Genomic DNA, 22,509 nt, shown 5'->3' on the forward strand with positions numbered 1-22,509 from the left:
AACCATTTCATGTTTACTTATTTTCAGAAAGACAAGCAGAGAATGCAAAACCACTTTATTAGCATAAAAAGTACATACTCAGTAATCAATACTCCAATTCCTTCAGAGCATCTGGCCAGTTTGATACATCTGTCTGTATCTGCTACAGCTGGAGGAAGAAGCAGTTGCAAGATATCAGAGGGAGGTTGTTGGTGTTGGTGGTTTTGTGCTTTCTTCAAAAAGGTTATGTAAACAATTCAGTGAAACCTGTACACGCTGAATATTAGCTATCATTTGTACACTGCAAAGTTAAATAAACACAAACCCCAAAACAGTTTCAGCAATACAAAAAGCAATAAAAAAAGTATTCGGGTGCATGGTACGCGTCAGAAGGAAAGGTAGAAGGGACGCGGCAAGTAAGTGAACACGTCTTAAAAGTTAGATCATACTGGCAATTCTCTGTAAATATCTGTATGGCTCAGGATGAAAAACAGTATAAAATTACTTAGTTCCATACGAGATCTGTACAGCTGCATCTATTTTAGCTTCATTAAATGCAAATACATTAGAACCATAGAGTGATGAAAAGGAATAAGAAAAGTTTGCTCAAGTTTAAAGTTTCAAGCTGCCTATTTGATAGCATGACTAGACAGAGGTAGATGTCCAATATTAGTGGCCAAGCTATTCTAGCAAGACCTTTTGGCTTTCAAGTTTTTACACTCGAAGCCAATATAAAAAGTGTCATAGATGAGGGATATCTTTCAGAAAGCCAGCTGGAAAATCTGTATTGTAGGTGGAAGTAGTTTCGCTCATACTGCTACGAGAACAACTTATTTACCAGACCACCGTAAGGACATCATTGATCAAGCGCTAGAGCTCATGCAGTTGTTTTAACAAAAGTGAAATTAATTTCATCATTCCCTGTGCTTATTTTAGAAGCTGAACCATTGCTCTCTGGTTTATAACTAGTCAAAATAAGACTGCAAGGTACCACGGCGGCGAATATCACACGTCCAGCAATGGAAGCCACCTCCCAGTGAATTGGCATGGCGAATATTCACTTTAATGGTAGAAATGCCTGCAAGAAAGATACATTGCAGGCATTAAAATGAAAATCTCAAATTCATCTAGTAAGCTTTGATCAGAATATTAGATAATGTTTTATCAGATCACATGGCTAGATGCAAGCACAGAAAGCATTTCCTACTCATTTGTTAAGAATTTATCTTCTCAAATTCCAGGCAGAGAACAAGCTTAGAACACAGCTGGCTTGTTTACTCCAGTGATATCCTCAGAAATACGTGGTGCCTGGAGCACAACCGGTGTTTGATGCATTATAATGTGCCAGTGACAAAACAAAATGAATAAGCAAAAGAGGTTTTACAGTATGTGAAGAATTAGCTGAAATTCTGCAACACATTTCTGTGAGCATTTATGGTTCAAACACACTGAATATGCTCCTTCAAGTGCCTTTCCAGAAAAGAGCAAAGTACAGAGGTCTGAGTCGCTCTTTCTCTGAAAGAGGAGAGATGCTGTTATACTTACTACCTAGGTTAAGCTTTCTCTCATTTCTTTTCAGCTCTCATGTATCATCTGTGTCTCAGCTTACATAAAATCCTGATAGATGGACAAGACTTTTCTCTCATGAAGTCTCCCTTTATGCTTCTTGGTACTTCCATGAGCTCAGGAGGAGCTCTGTAGAATCCATCATCTAGGTCAACAATAGGTTTGTTCCCAGCAGACCCATCTCCATCCTAGGAAGTTATTGACTAACAGGAGTTCCATTTAGAGCTCACACACACTGTGATGTTCAAGTGTGAAAGATATGTCATGATTACCATTATTAGCTTAATTCTCTAACTACTTCAAAGCATTTATAAATCCTTATCTTCTTGGTCATGCAGAGAATTAAATCAAACTAGGGCTGAATAGCTAAGGGGCTCACTAATGGCTCTATAGCCAGGCTTTAAAAGCAGGTTAAAACATTGTATGGTTCTCACAAGCAATCATCTCACATTTGAGGGAAGATTCAGTAAGTGCATTCACATCCATGACACAAATCCTTCTAGGTTCACAGTTACTATCTTCCATTTTTGGATCATTCTCTCCTCCCCATCATTTTTCTCCCTTTAAAAAAATCTTCTGCTGCGGGGGAGTATTATCATGTATTCTGCAACACAATGACCCCTCACTTCCTTTGACTTCTCATCTACCCACTAGTCTTCTCCCTACCATGTCAACTTTTGCATTAACATGTGCTTATCTCTTTCAGCAACAGCCAGCAAGCTGTAGCACCAAGCAATCTTGCCACCCTCTTACTAACCAACTATGAGCCATGAGTAGATTTACCTACATCTTTCCTTCCCAGTATGATGGAAACAGATGAATTAACTGCATGACCTTTGATTTTTAGGTCTGTATTGTTTGTCTTTGCAGTGAGCTGTGCATAACGAGACTTCCAGGTTTTATGTTCAATTACAGTTCTCCCACCAGTGCACATCTATAGGAATTCCACTCTTTCATGAAGTTACCTCTCACAGGACTGAGATTGTTAGTAAATTAGCAGAAATGCCTGAGTTAAGTGATCTTAATTTGACAAAGTATAAGGAGTTTGAAACTAGAAAGATACAAAAGCATTTTGGCAATGAGGGATAGGCAGCTCTAAAACACTCAGCAAGATGCACACTCAACCGCTCTAAGACAGATTTTGACCTCCAAACTGAATAGACAGTTTCATATTTAAAAAGCTCATTCAAAAGCATGCTAGCAGTAACTTTACTTGCTATTCATACCTTTATTTGCTGCAAGCTGTAAGTGGCACAAGATACAAGAAGCCCATAGGATATAAGCCCACAAGACACATGAAGCCCACTCAGTTGTATGAATATATGACTGAAGTATTTGGGAGAGAAATTAGTGAATGATTCTCATTTACTAATGCAGCTGTTTGAGTAAGTTTTCCAGTCCTGGCTGCTTTGATTACTTTACCTTCAATCATCCTGATGTGTATAGCTGCTGTCAGTATCATTTTGGTTTAAGTATATGTTAAAATATGTTAGGACATACCCAGATTTTCAAACATCTTCTGAATTGATGTCTCATTGGCATCCACCATCACGCGTTTCTCATCCAGCATTAGCACATTCATGGACAGCCATTTAGAAGACATCCACAGTGGGTGATCTAAACACATGAGAATGAACATTCTGCTGTACCCATGCTGCCTCATATTAATACTGTTAAGAATACTCTTGGCATTCTTAGAGAAGAAAGAGTGAATATACCATCTGGGATGAGTGGCACTGGGGGACGAATCACAGTCCAGCCTGCTTTCTTGAAGAGCTCAATCTGAAAGAGAAATTTAATTATCCTCTAAAGAGGGTTCTTAAAGTATCTCACTATGTGTTCCAACATATGCTACATTCCCTCAGACTATTTCAGTATACATGACATCCACTTCCTTCTGTTCACTACTCTCACCCTCATTCAAATTCCAGCTACAAACCTTCAGTTTTGAAAGGCTCTTCAAACTTTGTATACCACTAGCATTTGTTTCTACTATTTTTATCTATGCTAGGTATACTAAGACACATTAAAGACAAAAGGTAACACATGCAGTTTGAAGCCTGTGAGGAAAAGATATTAGTAAAAGCATAAAAGTATGATTTTTATTTTTTTTTGGGGGGATGTTATTTCTTCCAATATGACTGTAAAAGCCATGTGTACGAATTACACTGCCATTTATAGAAACAACCCCCCCAAAATATATCACTTAAAACTACATCTGCATCTTGCTTCATAAGAAACTTGATAGGCAGTTTATTTAGCAAAGGGAACAAAGTAAAGACATCCTAGAGAATAACATTTGTGTCCCTAAGAAATACACAATTAAACACGAGGAAGATAATTTGACTAAGGGGGATTGACTTTTAAACTTCATTGTGTGAGTACTTGGAAGAACACTTCATTCCGGTGTCACCACGAGGTGGAGCTTCCTTCTGAAATCGCAATAACCAGCCTGGCCTGACAGGTTTTTAAAGAAAAGCTCATTTTCGCCTGCATTTCCTCCCCCCACCCCTACATTTCCAAGTCATCCAGAAATGCCAAATCAGTTTTTATGAAAAGAAAGCTGCATCTATCTTGTCTATCTACACAGACAGCAGTTTTCCATGAAAAAAATCCCAGTATGTGGATTTAACACGAGACCAAGAGCCTCCTCTTGCATGTGAGACTATGAAAAACAAGGGAAGGGAAAATGGGAGGAAAATGCTGTAACTGTTTTTTAAATTGTCATCTCCCAATGGATATTACAAGAGGCAATAATTCGATGGAACCACGTGCACTGAAGCCATTTGCTGAGAAAAGACCAACATTGCTTCCAAGAGCTATGCTGTGCACATGCTTCCCTAAACTCTTGCTGCTACATTGATGAAGTTTGGGTTCAGCTATTCCCACGTGGCTGTACACCTTTTGCAATCATGGGGATCTGCACAAAAGTCCTCAGGCACTGACAGTACAGGTAGCATGTCCCTAATAGAGGTGAACTCTTACTCTCAAGCAGACTTTCTGATCTGATTGCAGTCTTTAGCAGTATTAGATTTTCCTCAGAGGGAAGTAGTAGGTTTTACATGCTGAACCACCATATATATCTCTTTCCTACCCTTCAGAAAGTATTTTTCACTCAGTTATTCAAAGCCTAATACCTGACCTTACGAGCTTCCTGCCCTTGCTATAGTTAATGATATGGAAGGAGAGGCTTCCAAAACAGGATTAAAAAGGGAGATTACTCATCTGAGCAGCAGAAAACCCTCAATTTCTCCTTGGATACAATTAATATATTGAAGTAGTGGAAGTGTTCAGAGAAGTACAACATTCTGTGTACTCATTTTGATACTACATTACTACAAAACAGATTGCTTCCCTCATATTTAAACTGTGCACATAGGGAAGAAACACACAACTCATCTGCTTAGCCTCACAATAAAAAAAGTACAAAGAGCAGCAGCTGAAAACTGGGAGAGAACAATGATCATTGCACTGCTGGGAAAGTTCCACAGTCAAGATGCAAATACATTTATAAGTTCCTGAACAACTGTCTGAGCATTGTTTGAGTAATTTAATATTATTCAAGTGTATACAAAATAAACCTGTGGATTAGCAATTATCCAATAGGAACCTAACCCAGTCCAATCATTTTTAAGCATAAAACACTTTCCTTTCTGCTACACTTTTACCTGATGGCAGGGACGGTCTGGGTTAGAGAGCACAAGACCAGGTCCAATGATATTAAAAGTGGCATCAATGTGCATAGGGTTAGGATCCTTAAAAGATATTATATGCACTCTGTAGTCTGGTGCAAGATGTCGCCTCATCCATTCAATGCCCATGTAATTTGTAACCTGAAAACAAGACAAAATAAGTTCCAGTAGGCTAGAATATCGATGCATCAAAGATTAGTTCGTCCAAGGTTTTATTCAAATAAATATTTAAAGCCAAAATAATATGCTTTTGTCTTTAGAGAACCCCTTATCTCTAAGACAGTCTCACTCTGTCATAGAATGACACAGAATGTCCTCCTGTGACATTCTATGAATAGCAATATTTTGTGTCAACACAATAATGCTGTTAAGGACTGAAAAAACTCCACCACCACAACCACCACCACCAAAAAACCCAAACAAAACCCAACCAAACATAAATGCAAGTATCAATCATTAAGACAGATACCAAAACTGTTGGAAGAAAAGTTTGTTTACCTGACTCCTTTGTACAAAGATATCTCTTCCAGCTCTAATGAAGTCAGCAGCATCAAAGCATGGCTCAAATTCAGTAGTGACAAATTTTCCCTGAGCAGCCAGTTTATGCCTGTCTTCAACAGAGCGGATCGGATAATCCTAGTTACAGAAAAAGGAATTGCTACTGTAGGTTGGAGATGGTAAGGGAGAGTTTTCTAACTATTTGCCAGTGAGGGGAACTTTGAAATCACAAAAATGTTTACATCATTAGTTAGTATGCTCCTTAGATGTGGTTTGCTTCTTATGCTTTCTGGTTTTATTCTAATAAATGTGGATGTTTCAGTGAATGGTACCTTCAAGAAGACATAAGAGACAATAGTTACACTAAGAAGTTAATCTCTCTTCAAAGCTGCTGTCTTTGTAATATTCTAATTCCTGAATCAAAAGCCTTCATTACCAGTGGAGTTTAACTATCAGTCCAAGAAATCACTGCACAGAGACAGAAATACTGGTCCACAAGCTATTTCCTAACAAAGGTGTACTCCCTTCTTTTTCCACATTTTAGAATGGTGCACTACTTCAAACTAGAAGGTAGATTTTCAGGCATTTAAATAGATTATAGAACCATAGAATAATTAGGGTTGGAAGGAACCTCAAGGATCATCTAGTTCCAACCCCCCTGCCATGGGCAGGGACACCTCACACAAGATCAGGTTGCCCAGAGCCACATCCAGCCTGGCCTTAATGAATGAAACAATGCAATTAGGAATAGATGAGGGGGTTTTGTAAACAAACAAGCAAACAAACACACAAACAAAAACTATTGGATGCATAGTTCCCATGCTTTAGAACAGACTCTGGAACCTTTCTAGTACTGATAGATTACTCTGAGGTAGTTTTGTTTAGGAAAGTCTTCTTGATGTCAGTGTTCCCAGAAATTTCTAATCATTCCACAACCACTTTTACTGTACTTATTGCAGATGCACTTACCAAGGTCCTAATGTATTTGGGGCCTATAGGAGACTACCAAAATTATCTGAGTCAAAATTATTACAGAAGAAAAAACAATTAAGAAAATATTCACTTAAATATTTGGAGGGTAAACACTCACAGCCCTATTTCTTTTATGTAGCTTTCAAAATGCTAACCCATCATGCAAAGCAAGGATTATGAGGGGTTTTGTCTGTGACAAGATATATATTCTTTGCCACTTTCTTGATACACTCAGGACATATGGACATTCTGAGAGGATCTTAATGCTTTAAAGCAATCTTTTTGACATCCTTCTAGCATTCCTTTCTCTTTAGTAATGCTAAATAACGGCCAGTAATCAAAACAATTCAAAGCAGACTTAAATTCAATAGACACAACTTCCTGTTTCATATTCCCTAATTGTACACAGTCAGTTTCAGCTGGAAAAGCTGCAGAATATTTGCACAAATATTCCAGAGTTGTTTTGTGTTGTCTGTCCATCCATTCATCCTCCCCCAGTTTTGTGAAACCTAGATAACAGGTTGAAACAATGAACAGAATTCTGTATAACTAAAACTGAAGTTCTGAAGCAAAAAAAGTGAACACTACCTGATCATAGAGTTCATCTGCCATTGTGGGTTTGGGAGCAGTTGTCCACTTGGCACCACAGTTGAAATAATCTTTGATTATGCGTCTGTATGCTCTGTACTCAAAGAACCGAGCACGCCAAGCCATAGGTGCTTCAATGATTTCATTTCCCACCACCAGCAGGATGTCCCTTGGCATGGCAGCATACATACCTGAAAGGAAAGAGGCCATTAACCTCTGAGACTTTGCCCTTCTCAGCTCTTTCAGCTTACTCATTTTGCATGCTCATTTTTACCATTACTTCTTTCAAAGCAAATGCAAAAAGCACTTCATGAGGTCAAGAAATCACTGCATACTTGGAGGTCCTTACACTCTTGAGTAAGTTTTCAAAGTGAAATTGTGTTTGTTCAATACATCCAAAGCTTACATACATACAAAGTTGCACTCCTAAGTTCATGACTAGATGAAAGTCATCCACAATCAACAGGCCACCACTTCACAAATTTGTTAACAGAAATTAACCAGGCCTTCAAAAGGTGCTATGTGCAGCAAGTTTTGCAAGGCAACCTTATTTCTTTATGTGCCATTCTTTTAAAAAGTAATAGCATAGAAGAGGAATTTGATGGAACAGAGAATGAGTGCAGGAAGTAGTCCAAACAGACTTTTTGTTAACACTGTCTGTTTCCTAATGAAGTTGAATTCTACTAGAACAACTTAAGAACACATTTGACATGAAGGGAGCCTGGAGACTATGCTTAATTCAAAGTTGAGTACAAGCCAGTATGCTCTCACTGCAAATAACTGGAGTCATATGGTGCTATGCAAGGACAAATGCGGCCAGTAGGTAAAGAAACATTCACATTTCATTGACACCACTGAGTCCCTCCTAGAAAATAATTTCCAGTTTTGGCATACATGTGCCAAGATGGATCCAAGAAAGGACTATGAAGACAGTCAGAGGAGACCTTGCAGCACATGACCTAGGAAAAGTCCTCAGCTTATTTCATGCAACAAGCAGGGAACAAGGCAGTAACAGTTTATGGCAACCCCCAAAGTCATTAAACACGATAGATGAACACTTCTTGGTAGTGACAGTGACAATGTAGCAAGGAAATGGCAACAGACACTGGTGTGGGAAGTTCAGGTTAGGTACTAGGATAACATCTTTCACTAGAAAATCCATTCAGCACTGAAACAAGTCACCAATTCCTGGAGATTTTCCAAGTCATAACTAAACAAAGCTATCACTAACCACATCTAGCACTAGCAATAATCCTGCACCAAGCAAGAAGGTAGACTAGATCACATGCAAAATGTCTCAGTCAAGAGCTAAATAAGACAAGGCCTTCAACAATGGAAGAACATTTACCTGTAGACTCAAAATCAGGTGTTTTGTACTTCACAGACCAGTCAATTGGATCAGGTCTCTTGACAATTACACCTTCTCTTTTCAAAATATTGCACATCTCTTCAATTTCAGCAATAGCTTTTTTTAAATGGTCTTTGGGGAAGCTCTGGCCTCCAAATTTCTCATAAAATCCCCAATATTTTTCATATGTGTTGGCCTAAAACAAAAGGACAGATAAGTGACAAAGAATAAGCACTTTGATGGCATGGAATAGATGCATAAGACAATTATAAACATTCAAAGTTTCTTGTTCTTCTTTTCACTGACTTTCCACTGTTTTGTATATGTTATGACCATAACGTGTCCGTGTGCCTGCAATATTTTGAAGAGTTGGTAAGAAATGTCCTGCTGATTGTTCTAAAATAGAGAAGAGGGAAAGGGGGGGTAAGAGAAAAATAAAAGGAAGAGAGAAGCATCAATATTTCAGATAAATGTGCAGGGTTGTTTTTTTGTTGGTTGGTTTGTTTGGTTTTGGATAATCCCTATCCTGGTTCTTTACTTTTTGTATTTACTACTTCCATTTATGCACACCATTGTCAAGGTTTCACTCAGATGATTTATGATGTTTATGTGTTCAGTCATTAAAGTGATGTAAGTGCAGGTTACTAGTTGGGAATGGCTGATGTCTTCACAAACACATACAGCAACAAAGTTAGATTTCAGTTGTAGGTGCTAACCAGCCTCATTGAGCTAGCAGATCGCTTCGGTACTGCTAACAGACTGTAAGTGTGGCATGATGCCCAAGAAAAAAAAAGGTTCTCTGAGGAACAGCAAGAAAAAAAAGGGAAAGCTATTTTGGAATGTGGAAAAGTCAGTCCACATTTCATTCCTACTTGCAAATTTAGTTTGACTTTTAGATGGGATTTTCAGAATATTTAACTTCCTCATATTTTTGAATACAGATGGATCAGTAGCTTTTATTGTTGGTTTCTGCAGATGGAAATGCTATTACAAATAACATAATAAGTATTTCTAGAAGTCTCTTCCCCCCTTTAACCATGGCCCTACAGAAAGGCTCATTATTTATCAAATCAGAGATGAAACCCAAGAGACTACATTACATTTCAGTTCATATTTAGTGGCTGGTATTGCCATGTAGCCATGCAAGATTTCATCTTCATTACACTAGACGTGTACAAACATGCCAAATGCTATAGACTCTGCTATTTAATATGGGTAGCTGACATGGTTTCAAATGAAAACAACCTCAAGCTCATCTCCAAAATGCATGCATCTGTAGTCACCTTGTTAAAACCTCATTTTGGTACTGTCACAGTAGTGACATCAGGAATTCTAAAGCCATACCAAGTACAAGTAACATGCCTCGTCTAGAATGGGCCATGCTTCAGGCACAGCAACAGTCTAGAAAATGCAAGAGATATTAAATTCACCTGTCAGGGGGTAGGATTAAAGCACATACAACATTTATAGGCCTAAATCCTCTGCTCCTGAAATCCTGTGATATTACTCAATCACTAATCCTCAAATTAAAAAGTAATACAAAATAAAGTCCTAGTTCTCATGGTTAAGTAAATCCAGATGTATCATTAAAACAAATGATGATGCTTCATTCCAGTGTATCTTTGAAAGTACTTCATTTACATTTATAAGCTGTGAAGCTGGCAGTTTTGATGGGTCCCTGCTAGCACTAGCATGGCAGAGGAACACGTGTGCATGGAGCCCTTCTGGAACAACAGCAGAAGGGGCCAGAAACAGGCAAGCAATTGGCCAAGCCTTCCTTCTACCGGAGTACTGTTCATTCAGGCAGTACAAATTAAAACAATGGAATGCAGAACCTGCCCTTCCAAACATGAGGCTGCCTCCTGACACTGCAATCCTGATTACCTCCCAGAAAGCAAAGTTCTGGACAAAAACAATGCAATGATATTCCTTCTGTGCTATTGAGCCCTAAGCAGGCAAGGACATCCATCTAAAGGCATGCCTGATCTCTTTTAGGACGCTTTGTTCTTGCTGTTCTCGACTATTTCTGGTTATTTGCCGTCATGCTAGAGAAGCAAGACAAAAGCAAGAGAAAACCTTTCAGACACCCTTAACATTTATATAAAAAGCTAAGGCAAATGTCTCAGTGTGGCCATTCCTGTTCCTCCAGTACTGAAGCTTCTTCCCATCCTTCCTGGAGGAATTAATTAATTTCCTCTAGCTGAGGTCTTGGTTAATTTGATCATCTCAGACTTGCCAGCTGTTCAGAAGTCACATGCAGATCATACGAAATGCCTAGCATTCCTATGCAAACCTATTAATGGGATAAATTTGTCCTAAGGAATAAAACATCCGTGATGTAATTGAATATCACCAATTCCTAAGAGGTGCAGCTCCCCCATTCACCAGGTGTTCTCTAGTACCATTCTTTTTCAATCCTGAGAAATGACAGTTGTGCTGCACTACTAATGATGGCATAATGTAAAGGTTACAGAAAGTAAGGGTTAACACTGTAACACCACTCATATTCCCTACCTTCTGAATAACTGGGGAAAGGGTGTATGACTGAGACATATATTTATACCAGTGACCATTTGATCATATACATACAACTCATTGCAGCTTGTTCAACAAGTACCATGGCAGGACACAGCAGAGAGCTTCATATAATCTCCTCAGTGTAACTTACCTCCTGTCTGAGAGCACATGATAAACTGTAGCAGCACTTAATAGAAATTATTTCTTTCAGAAAGAAACTTAAGAGTATGCTGTAAGGAAAAGATTGTCTTTAAGAAATAGTAGAATTACTTCCTATGGCTGCTATATATTTGTTGTGGAAAATAATTATCAACATTGATGCTCTCAAGATGTACCTCAAAGCAATGACAGTTATTAAATTTAGTACATTCACTGAAACAGAAATTCAGAGCAAAATGCTTTTTGCCTAATTCAATGCTAAACACTCTCCCACCCCAACTTCTCACTCAGGATATAATGATCTGTCATAATGATAGCCCTTCACACAAAAAAACCCAAAAAGCATTATTATTCACAAAATGCACTGAAAAACATTGAAGTGCACAAAGCTGTAAAGCTCAACTTTCTGGCTAGGTACCAACTGCTTCAGAAAATGAAACTTGAACCTTGAGATTTTTGACCAAAGGGCTAATTCAAACACGGGTATCTTCCTAATTAATGTATTTGATAACCTCCTAATTAAGATTTCCCCTGTTTCCCAATAGTGCATTTACTTCTACGCAACCCACATATCACATCTCAAGCTCCCAAAAGGATATGCAATAATGGGTCAGCTCATTAATATTCATCAGATATATAGGGCTCCCTATTCGATTGCCTCTTTGCTCCTTCTTATGGCAAGCACATCATTCCCACATCACGGCAAAAAGACCTGTGTATACCATAAGCCACACCTCAAAGCACATGAGTGCTGAATGCAGCTGTGCTTCCTGCACATCAATATTTTGTAAATATACACACACATAATCTTAAAACACAGCTCAGAAGTACCTAAAAGCACATATTTACCAAACTATTATAATTTGAGATGTGTTTTTTTAAAGCTTCTCAGGCCCACAGCCTCAATTTCCCCATATACAACTCAAAGTCACTTATTTTAAGCTGGTTTATAAGAACTGCACTGACCCTCATCCATACTTGGCAGGAGGCATGTGATACACATCAACCTTAGTCTTGCTGCTTACAGGGACAGTAACAGGGATTTCTGGCCGTTGTATTACACTGGGGCAACATGGACGTGCACACCTTACCTTTCAGCCACAGATTTGAATGATAAGTGAACCTATCATTATCTTTTCCGTATTGGCAAGGTAGGATTTAGATTGCTCTTTGGGTTATTCCACAGCACCCCCAGGCAAAGTTACTGTTACAGTTTCTACAGCAAAATTTTAGACAAAAGCAGAAGGAAAAAAATAGAGGAAACCACATCTCAGCTGGTACATTCTATTACTCTTACCTGTGTGGTCAATGTATGCTCTAGACTTGGCACTTCACATAAAGCAAAGCTAAAACTTGCTTTAACCCCAAGTTGCAGGAATTTGAATTGCAAAGGTAAGCCTACACACTGGCACTCCTCACTGAGGTTTTAATGTTGCATGAAACAGAAAGTGAAGTTCTGACCTCATTTGGTTAGTTATGTCTTAATAGGCAGCAAAACCATGCTAGCTGTATAGCATGTCACACTGCAGCAAAGTAGCCATTTGAAAGAGAAATTTTTCTGTCATTAAAGCAAGCCCTTGGCCACTATTTGAGAGCAGAAGTTTGCCTCATTTAATCTTGCAATGTAAAGAAAAAAGTCGGACGTTATTTTTTTCACCACTTTTTCTGTACACTCATTATGGCAATTTTAAGTACATAAATACATGTAACATACACTTCTATATTAAATGCCAATGCTCAGCAGCTTTTTTTGAAGCAGCTGGAGTATCTTTGGAGTGTCTGAAACAGGACTCCAGAGACTGGTAACTGAGCTTCAGCTTTCGAGGAGTAAATACAAGTTATAGTGAAGCCAGTGGCAAAATTTTTATTGCAATCACTGGGGCCAAGGTACCATCTCAAATGTCCCAATGAAAGTGAAATGATTACTCTTCTGTCTGGGGATCAGAACTGTCAAGCTGCGGTAGTTTGTTCGCACTCCTCCTCCAACCACTTTTGCCCAGATTATAAAGCAAAGTACACAAACATAAAAAGGGCTAGAAGTCTTCTCCACAAGTACATCCCACACTTCCTCTATACTACCACCTCCAGTACTTTAAACATATTTTCAGTATCCTTGTTTGCCATTCCTTCAATGTCAGATCAGAAGAATTCCCTTTATTTTTTAACTGAGGTTTTGTGGCCAACTTTGTTAAGATATCCTTTACATTTTTACTATGGTCTCCTTAGCAGAAGTAATGTGGCAGCTCATTTTGACATGAGAGCCATCAATTACATGGTAGCACTGGTTTGTGACAATCAAAGATCACAAGATCATCCCCACAAATTCAGGTAGCAATAGATACTTTACAATTCAGGTGAAGTACACAATAAAAACCCAGAGCAAGTCCATTGATTGTGTGTTCATGCTCTATACCGCATGTCAGAGAAGAAAGATATGTGGATTTATTTAGGTTCCTGTTGTAGTTTCAGGCTCAGAAAACAATTACTTTGAAAGAAGAATCCTTGGAAGTAAAAAACCACACCTTGTGCACCTTAAAGCAAATTGTATGTATAAACCCCACATTATTTTCTATTCAGGTTTCCTTGTTCTTTACCTTAACCTCCACAGAAAAAGGTGGGACACAAGCATTTTCAGCTCTTCCTACAATGACCTCTTCCAGGGGGTCCCATTCATTGTATGAGCAAACGGGACAGTCCTTAGGCACAGGGCTAGTGGCCTTGTCAACAGCAGCACAGGTGTTCTGGGAGGCCGTGGCTGCCTGGGTGCTCTGAAAAGTTCGCTGCACCCATCCTGTAAAGGCTCTTCCAAGCTTAAAATAAAAACGAAAGTTACGTTTCCTTTACAAAAGGCTTAAAAAGCAAGGTTTCAGTGCACAAGTGTCTTACGCTGCAATCCCAAAGCAGCGTGCGTTACTTGGAGCACGCTGCCTGTCACAGCCACTCCCGTCCACCCGCACCCACCAGATGCTCAGTTTGCCTTTTCAAGTCCGCCCGGGTTAGAAGGGCGGTGACAGCGGCGACCGGAGTCACTGAACTCCGCGCTGCGGCAAGGCCAGCCTGGGACAGCGCAGTCCGCACGCCCGGCCCAGCCCACCGCCTCCCCCGCCCAATCACCCGCATCCCGACCCCGCACCGACCCGCGAGCCGAGGTAATGCGCCGCTTCGGCTCCGCGGCTGCCCCCGCGCAAGCACCGCACTCGCAGCATCACTGCCAGCAGGACAGCACCGCTCCGCACCGCTCCGCGCCCGGCCCGCCGACATTTATAGCAGGCCCGCACCGCCCACGGGCCCAGGGGCGGAGCGGAGCCCACACCGGGCAGCCGCGGCCGGGCCCCCCCGCGCCCCCTTGCTCTCAGTTTAGGGGCAGCTCGGAGCGATCCTTCCCTGGGAGGTGCAGTCCAGCAAACCCCCTATCTCATTGCCTCAACTGCTCCTCAGCAGCAATCTGACGTTGAAGACTCGCGGTCAGGTTGAAAATATTTCTCTGAAAAGGGTCCTGAAGTGCATGTCAGCTACTTTTAGACATCAAAAAGGCATGGTTTTCATCCAACCCATAATAGGCAAAGGAAATTAAATTTTACCAAAAATCCCAATAATTCATCCATTAAGCAGTCAGTCTTTTAGACTACAACCTAAACATTTTGTGATTCACCTAAAAATACTTTCCTCATTACTGAAGGGATGTTTCAAGAATATCCCAAACACTCCAATTCAGATTCTGGCTTCTCCAAACGCACATTGTGATAGGACTAAATCAGCCCTAGTTTCAACACACCTTAGCTATTTGAGTAAGCCAGTTTCACCCTGCTGGCTATGAACCATTCAGCAGTTTTCCCTTTTGACACAGGTTAAGTGCCACACCTTCCCAGGACAAACAGCAGTATGAGTTTTCTCTTCATAGGTTTATATGCTTCTCAGAAAGAAGTTAATTATTTTAGTTGATATGATATCAAGTATGCTTCACCCTGGTTCATATGACTGTAGAATTTTGCAACTCAGCTTGTTAGGACTCCTTTGTCTTGAGCTGTCTCCAATACTTCTCCTTTATAACATTCAAAAAATTTAGTTTTCTTGGTGCTACTTAATTCCTAGTCACAATTTTTTCTCAGCTATTCAATTAAAAACCCCAAAGCCTAAGTTTATATTGGTTCTGCTCAGATGCTTCTTTGTTTCAGCTGGTTTTACTAAGGTCACTCTACTCTCACTGACCTAAAAAAATTAATGATTGGCTTGTGGATAAATCCAAAGGTCTTGCTTCTTTCTCTGTCCTTTTCAACTTATCAGCTAGTTTTGGACCTTTGGATCGTTCTTTATCAACTCGGTTTACACAGTTTCTCTGACGCTGCACAATACTTCTTTTCCTACTTGCTACTTACAGCTGATGCTTTATAGGGCCCCTAAAATTGTCATTGCCATCATTGCAATGAGTTTTGTGCTGAATGCTCTACTATTATTTTTTTGGTCATTTTTCTGCTGGACTACATTTTTAATGCCCACGTTTTTTTCAGTGAAAATACTCTTTCCCATATCTCAAAGGCCTCTTTATTCCTCTCTCAGGTGTAGTTCCTCCTAAATATAAGCCAATTTTATTTATGTACCTTCAGTTCAGAAATTCTTTCCTTTTCCTAACTGGCACATTTATGGTCTGACCTTGAAATCTTTACTCATGGAAAATAGCATTTTCCTTACAGCCTTCTCTGAGTAACAGTCATTTGACCCCCAGACTGCCTTCATGAGGGCCTTGATACCTACAATGTTATCAACGTACTCCCCATCTACAAAGCACTTTAGTGGTATCCCTACGCTTATTTCATCACCTGACCATCCTCTGGGTCACTTCAAGGAATATCTCTTTTGTCTCCTTTAAAGTAGTCACTTATATTTCTCTACTTATATCTTTTTACTCCTTCACACACTACACAGATTTCCTACAGTTCATGTTCATGGTCTTTGGAAGTATCACTCCTCACAGTTCCCTCTTTGGCATCAAAATGAGAGCCCCCTTGCTCTTTATATCTTCTTCTTCCTCTCCCACAAGAAGGAATGTACTAATTTATGTTTTAACAGTGCCATAAATCATGGAGCACACCACCAGTAACTATTATTCAAAAGTAAATAAAGCCAAGTTCACTCATCAAATGCAAGAAAATTACTTAAACGTATGGTTAGCTAAGCAGGTGCTGAGCTCTTTGGGTAAAAAATCTTATTATAAAGACCACATCATTAGTGTCATTACACAAAATTGCTAGAATTATTACAGCCCCTTGAAAAATCAACTCATTACCCAAAAGCTTGCCAAATGCTTTCAAAATTATGTCCTGATGTAGTAAAGATGTAGCAAAGATTTCTTCCACTGCAATCCTCACCTTGGTATGGAATTTTAACCTGAAACAGAAATAGGAGCTTCACATCATTATGGTTGAGATTTGGCCTAGACAGATTAACTAGAGAGATGTTTTGTTGTTCATTTGTTGTTTTTACGAAGGGGGCTCTGTAATATTCTATCCACAGCAAATCTTATCTGTTAGCTATCAGGAATGACGTAGGACAATTCAGTAGGCTTCTTAGAAAGCAAGTTTCCACCTTCCTGAAGTTCACAAGTCTAGACTGTTCCCACCGGGAACAATAAAGGCATCTCCAAATATTAAAAGTACTTTGTTTTTGTCCTTGAAGCTCTTCATTTCAGAGTCAGCTCTGGATTCTGAAAACAGTCAAATTGTTTTGGTACACATAGTGAAAACAATTTATTTAAAATATTCACTTTCACTTGTAACCTACAAGAAGAGCTGAAACCCAACATATTATTGTCAAAGTCCTTTGAAAGATACATCAACTGTAATTAAAGAATACAAATCCTCCTTTATCATTCTCACACTCAAAGGAAAAATGTCATTCGATTTAATCACAAGATACATACATAAAGTGGCATGATTTTTTCTGCCTAATCTCAGCTTCACCAAATCTGAGTTCTTAGACTTGCTGACAAACTCCAAATGGCTCCTGCCTATTTTATCTTTTATACTTATTGAAAGAAAAAAAATCCTGTAGTTTTCCCCAAATGCCAGTTCTGGGTACTTCTTGTAAGATTTTCTGTTCTCCCTTGTCAAGACATCTTCACTGTGTGACAGGCCAAAGTGCTACATTCTCTGACTACAATCTACTACAATGGGGTTGGGGCTACAGAATGAAACATAGCTTCTATGGATACAAGAACTAAGTAATATTATTTTCTTCTCTTTCTGTGAAATCCACATGGTAAATGATAAATCATAATCATAAACTGGATGATATTTACTGTAATCAGAGATCAGAATTTATAAGTAATCCTCAACATGTGGGTACACTGGTATCCAATAGCTCTGCACCCTTTCTGCTAGTTGGAGCACTTAAGGGATCTTTTTCTTCCTATCCAGCTACCTATTGTGACAAAGCTTGGAGGAACTTGATACCATTCAGACTTATGACCCTTTCTCAAACTTCTCAGAAAGCAGCCAACAGGTTCAAGTTACAGGGAGGGGAAGGAGAGAACTGACACAGACACATATGCACACGTACAGCCCATGGTCATGTAACTTTGCTCTTAGGAAGCAAGACTAAAGCCCTCCTTGTCTTTAAGAAATCAGAAGGTGAAAAAAATGTCTCCTGTTGGAATGTAGGTGACTTGTGTAGAAGTTTTCCATATGAAACTTTTGTAAGATTGTAGGTCTGATTTGATTCTTACTGTATTGTTTTATTTTATTCCTGCAAACATTGCTCTTCATATATTTCTGTTCAAATAACTTCAAATCTGCATTGCAAAATGCAATCACAGAATCACAGAATGGTTTGGGTTGGAAGGACCTCTAAAGGTCATCTAGTCCAACCCCCCACTGTGGTAAGCATGGACATCCTCAGCTGGATCAGGTTGCTCAGAGCCCTGTTGAGCCTCACCTTGGATATCTCCAGGAATGGGGCCTCAACCACCTTCCTGGGCAACCTGTTCCAGTGTCCCACCACCCTCATGGTAAGATGGTCAGGTCACATATACAACCAAAATGCATTTCAACATTTTAAATTCAAAAGAACAAAGCAATATTAATATGTATTGCACTAAATAGCAAACATGTCTGATAATTTAATAAATAATTTGACTCCTTTTTGGGGAACCAGGTAGCTGGAATACCAAAGGATGTAAAGGGACAGTTATGTATCTCCACCCAAAAAAACGCTCAGTAATGGAGCAAAGGAGAACGGTACAAGTGGCCAGCGAGGAGATACAAGTTGCAACTGAAACACCAAACACGATGGCAGAGCTCTGGTGAGATAATCATTAGACAAAACTTTTGGCTTAAAAGTAGTGAAGAAAAGCTTTGGAACTTTGAGCAAATAATTTAATTGATTCAGTCCTTGTTGACTGAATCCACCTGATTTCAGGAAGATAGGGCTGACTTTCTGCTGTCCTTCTAGCTACTCACAAACCACATTACATCATAGAAATGGCTGATTTAATAATTAATTCCTTTTTCTAACAGAGCTTGCAGAAGCCCACATTCTGACCAGCTATATGTGCATGTAAACATGAGTACCAACGTACATATAAATACCTGTTTTAATTTCAGATGTCATGTTTCTATTACTGAGAGATGACAGAGCTGAAGAAAGTTCTTTGAAGGCAAGGGATTTCATGATCGTAATCCATGACATTTTACACTAGCATTTCCAGAGGCAGCACAGTGCTGACTGCTGAAAAATGCAGGAGGTTCGTGCAGCAAGAGGCACATCGCTTGTGGGATAGATTTCATTCAGACCAGCATTTCCATGTATACAGTAACAGGATCTGCCAACATTTACTAGGGTCAGTACTGTGACAATGCTTTCTCTCAGGGCTGCCAAGTGCACTTCATGGCTCTAGGACATTTGAAATCTCATGAATCTCAAACATACAGTCTTGTGACATACCCTCATGTGTGTTAGCATTTGAAAATTGCTTCACATCTTTCTTGAATAATATTTATAGAAAATATTAATATAATTTTGCTGTATCCCCAAAATAACAACTACATCATTTTTTTTCCTCGCTCCTACTGAAATTAGAATTGCAGCCATATCACCTTGTACATCTGGATATCAGTTTCCAAAATTCTGGTTCCTTTAACCATTGTGTGAGCAGCAACTGCAAGTAAGCTACTAGCCTCCTAATGTGAAGGGGGCTTTGCATGACTTTTGTGGCAATACTTAGAATTTGTTCCACTGTTTTTGTTTCTTGGAAGAAATGGGAAGACTTGGTTCTTCAATAGCCTCTAATCTATTCCAATCTTACAGGAGAATACAGCCTAATGCACCAAAGTTGCCACACCTCTATTTACTTTAGGGAGAATGCTACAAACCCCAACTTTCCTGTTTATCTTTGCTACAATGAACCACAAAATGTCCTGAAGAGACACCCTGACAAGATGAATAAGGCACAGAACCTGTCACTGTGCAGTTTCTTGAGCTTTTGAATGCTCTCCATGACATACAAGTAATGACTCAGTTACTATCTTCTAGCATATGCACACAGCTTATTCATGTGAAAGAGGCTGGAGTACCCTTAGACTAAAGCGAGATGACAGATCTTATCTGCTCACTTGCTACTGCTCAGTAAATAAGACTGGGAGAACACAGCCTCTTTTCCCCCACTTCGTTTCATATGAAAGCACACACAGGTTTCTGAGAGAGGGAGGGGAGGCTGTCTGCACAGAAAATGCCGCAGTCTGGAGCGTCATATGGTTAGCCACTGTAAGAAGTGCCTGGCTTTCCCATGCTCCCTCTCCACATACCTTCCCCTTAAATTACAGTTCCGTGAGTTTGAATCCCAATCCATACAAATTTCCAGTTACTTGTTACCCTCTGGTGACACCTCGTGGATCAAAGCAAGATATCCCTGCCTGCTGGCAAAGCCTCGACTGTGAGCATGCGGAGTGGAAGTCTCTTTCCCAAGTCTATGGAGTTCTACAGCATCCAACAAGATTTAGTTTTTCATACTCTTTTTCTTCCTTTCCCGCTCTGGGGATGTTACAAATGAGCACTGTAGCAAAAAGCTCCCTACAAAGAACTGAAAATAGAGGTAAGCAGAAAAAAAAAAAAGCAAATGAGAGTGTAGAGCACAGAAATGGAGAAAAGAGAACAGTGAATAAACTGCATGAACTATGTTTTCTATTAACAAGACAGATTCTAATGGCTAAAGGTGAGTAGAAGTAATTAGGATTTCATAGCTGAAGTGCAAGAGAACCTCCATACAGTGACAGAAGCAAGCAAATAATCAGCACCACATAATCATAGATTATACCCTGTAAACATAAAGAAACTAACCCTCCTGGTATACCCGTGCATCAGTCACAGGAGCTGGAATTAAAGACTCAGGTCGGTTCAAGTTTTGTCCGTAAAAAATGGAAAAGTAACACTTTGTTAAAAACAGACATTTATTTTAGACGGTTAATTTTGGTGCCCCCATTTCATTCATTCATTTGGCATAAACTATAAGTTGCTTACATAAGTCAATTATCTAAGTTTAAATTGCAGTGTAGGGGGGGAACATCACTACTACACTACACTCCCCATGAAGGACCCTGGTGCAGAGAAATGAAAGACTTCCATGAACATCAGCTCTCATAGAGCTATAGCGGAAAAGTATCTGGTCTTCAAGTGCCTCCATACAGCTTTAGGAGCCTGAAAGCTGGAAATGAGAACACTACGGAAACGCGGCGATCTTGGGAAGTACTGAGCAACCACTGACAGCAGCGAGCTGCTGAGCCTGCACCCAAGCGCCCAGCGGCAGCCGCGCGCGTGGCACGATGGCGCAGCTGTGCACGCACACATCTCTTGCTGTACTATCCCACCCCTACCACCAGGAGGCAGCATCACCTTGCCGCCTGCGCCCGGAGCCTCTGGCGGATGAGCCCTGCCCGTTCATCCCATCCAAAGGCGGGAACTTTTGGCTGAGGCTGCCGGGCTGCCGTGGCTCTGCGCTTCACCTACACACAGCCCCGCAATGACAGTCATTGCTCCTCTGGCTCGAGCATTTCGGTCCTTTGCTTGCTTTAAAAAGCTGGTGACTCTTCCCCTCCTGCCCCGCCTCTCGCTATTGAGGAGGCAAAACAGTTGCAAACCGCTGGAACTGGTATTTTTCCACTGCGGTAAGCACTAGGGATTGCTGTATCCATCTGCATGTGGCATCAAAGTTGCTAGAGTGACAGCAGCAAGTCAAGAGATTGTGGCGAGAGATTCAAAATAAGAATAAAGCAACCCCTATGCCAACAGCAGGCTTTGTGCCACAGGGGCAGGGATGTTCATCATGAAACAGTGTATCCAGGCAAATCAGCTCCAACAGGTTCATCTGCAAAGGAGAGATATACTAGCGATTCTTGGGCCTGGTTGTGTGACATGCACCATCCCTCACCTCTGCAAGCAATAATCTGCTGTCCTAGTCCTGCATACACATAGGGCTTCCTATGCAGGGCTTGTCACTTCCAGAAGAGACACAGCACATTGTTACTTAGCACCCGGCCCTCCAGCATGTAAAGTCCTTAGACACAAAGCAGGGTGATATTTTAGAAGCCCTCAGCAGTTGACAATAAAGCCTTGGAGGTTCTGCTCTCACTCGGTACAGGAGCCTAGCCCTGCACTCCTTGCCCCCAAGCACTTTGGTGCCTGTAACGTGCAATAGTCAGTAGGCTGGATGGGCTGTTCAGCCACTGTGTCAAGGGAGCAGCTCATTTTCTTTAGCTGAGCTAATTCACCTCCTTAAAACAATCACTTCAGCATTTGTGTTTCTACACTTCAGACCCCCCTAAATATCCCCCTGCCCTGCATGCCATTTCCAGCTAGCAGTACAGCTGAAATATGGTGCTGGTAGAAATCAATCTGTCATCTTGCTCTGATGTAAAAAGGCTTCTGTTATTTGAACCCTTGATTGTTTTGGCTGATAAAGGCTGCAAGGCATGAAATACACCTCTACTTGAACAAGACACACAGTGAGTGGCCAAATCACTGTGCTCAGCAATACCTGCCTGCCTCTGCTTACCTTTTTAAATTATTCATGAAAAACCTATAACTCATTTGCTGGATAGAGACTCTTTCTCTTCTGTAATGCCCCTTAGCTCTGCTACTAAAGGAAATGGTGAAATACAATTCCTACCACACTCTTTGCTCATGTACTTGTTATTTACAGAG

The 22,509-nt window shown here is 40.2% G+C and overlaps 1 protein-coding gene across 1 annotated transcript; it reads right to left on the reverse strand.

Moving 5' to 3' along the window:
- Positions 1 to 40: 40 nt before the first annotated feature.
- On the reverse strand, positions 41 to 14,560 carry GATM (glycine amidinotransferase). Its single transcript, XM_068143695.1, has 9 exons — positions 14,457 to 14,560; positions 13,914 to 14,129; positions 8,644 to 8,839; positions 7,296 to 7,486; positions 5,736 to 5,873; positions 5,214 to 5,378; positions 3,264 to 3,327; positions 3,046 to 3,162; positions 41 to 1,057 (listed from the first exon to the last, which is right to left on the reverse strand). Exons 1-9 carry the CDS (start codon positions 14,523 to 14,525, stop codon positions 945 to 947), a joined length of 1,269 nt encoding a protein of 422 aa, XP_067999796.1. The 5' UTR covers positions 14,526 to 14,560; the 3' UTR covers positions 41 to 944.
- Between the last annotated feature and the right edge of the window lie 7,949 nt (positions 14,561 to 22,509).

The sequence above is a fragment of the Melanerpes formicivorus genome, unplaced genomic scaffold, assembly GCF_026170545.1.
Source record: "Melanerpes formicivorus ecotype bairdi unplaced genomic scaffold, bMelFor1.0.p_v2 SCAF_10, whole genome shotgun sequence".
In the NCBI taxonomy this organism is placed as follows: domain Eukaryota; kingdom Metazoa; phylum Chordata; class Aves; order Piciformes; family Picidae; genus Melanerpes; species Melanerpes formicivorus.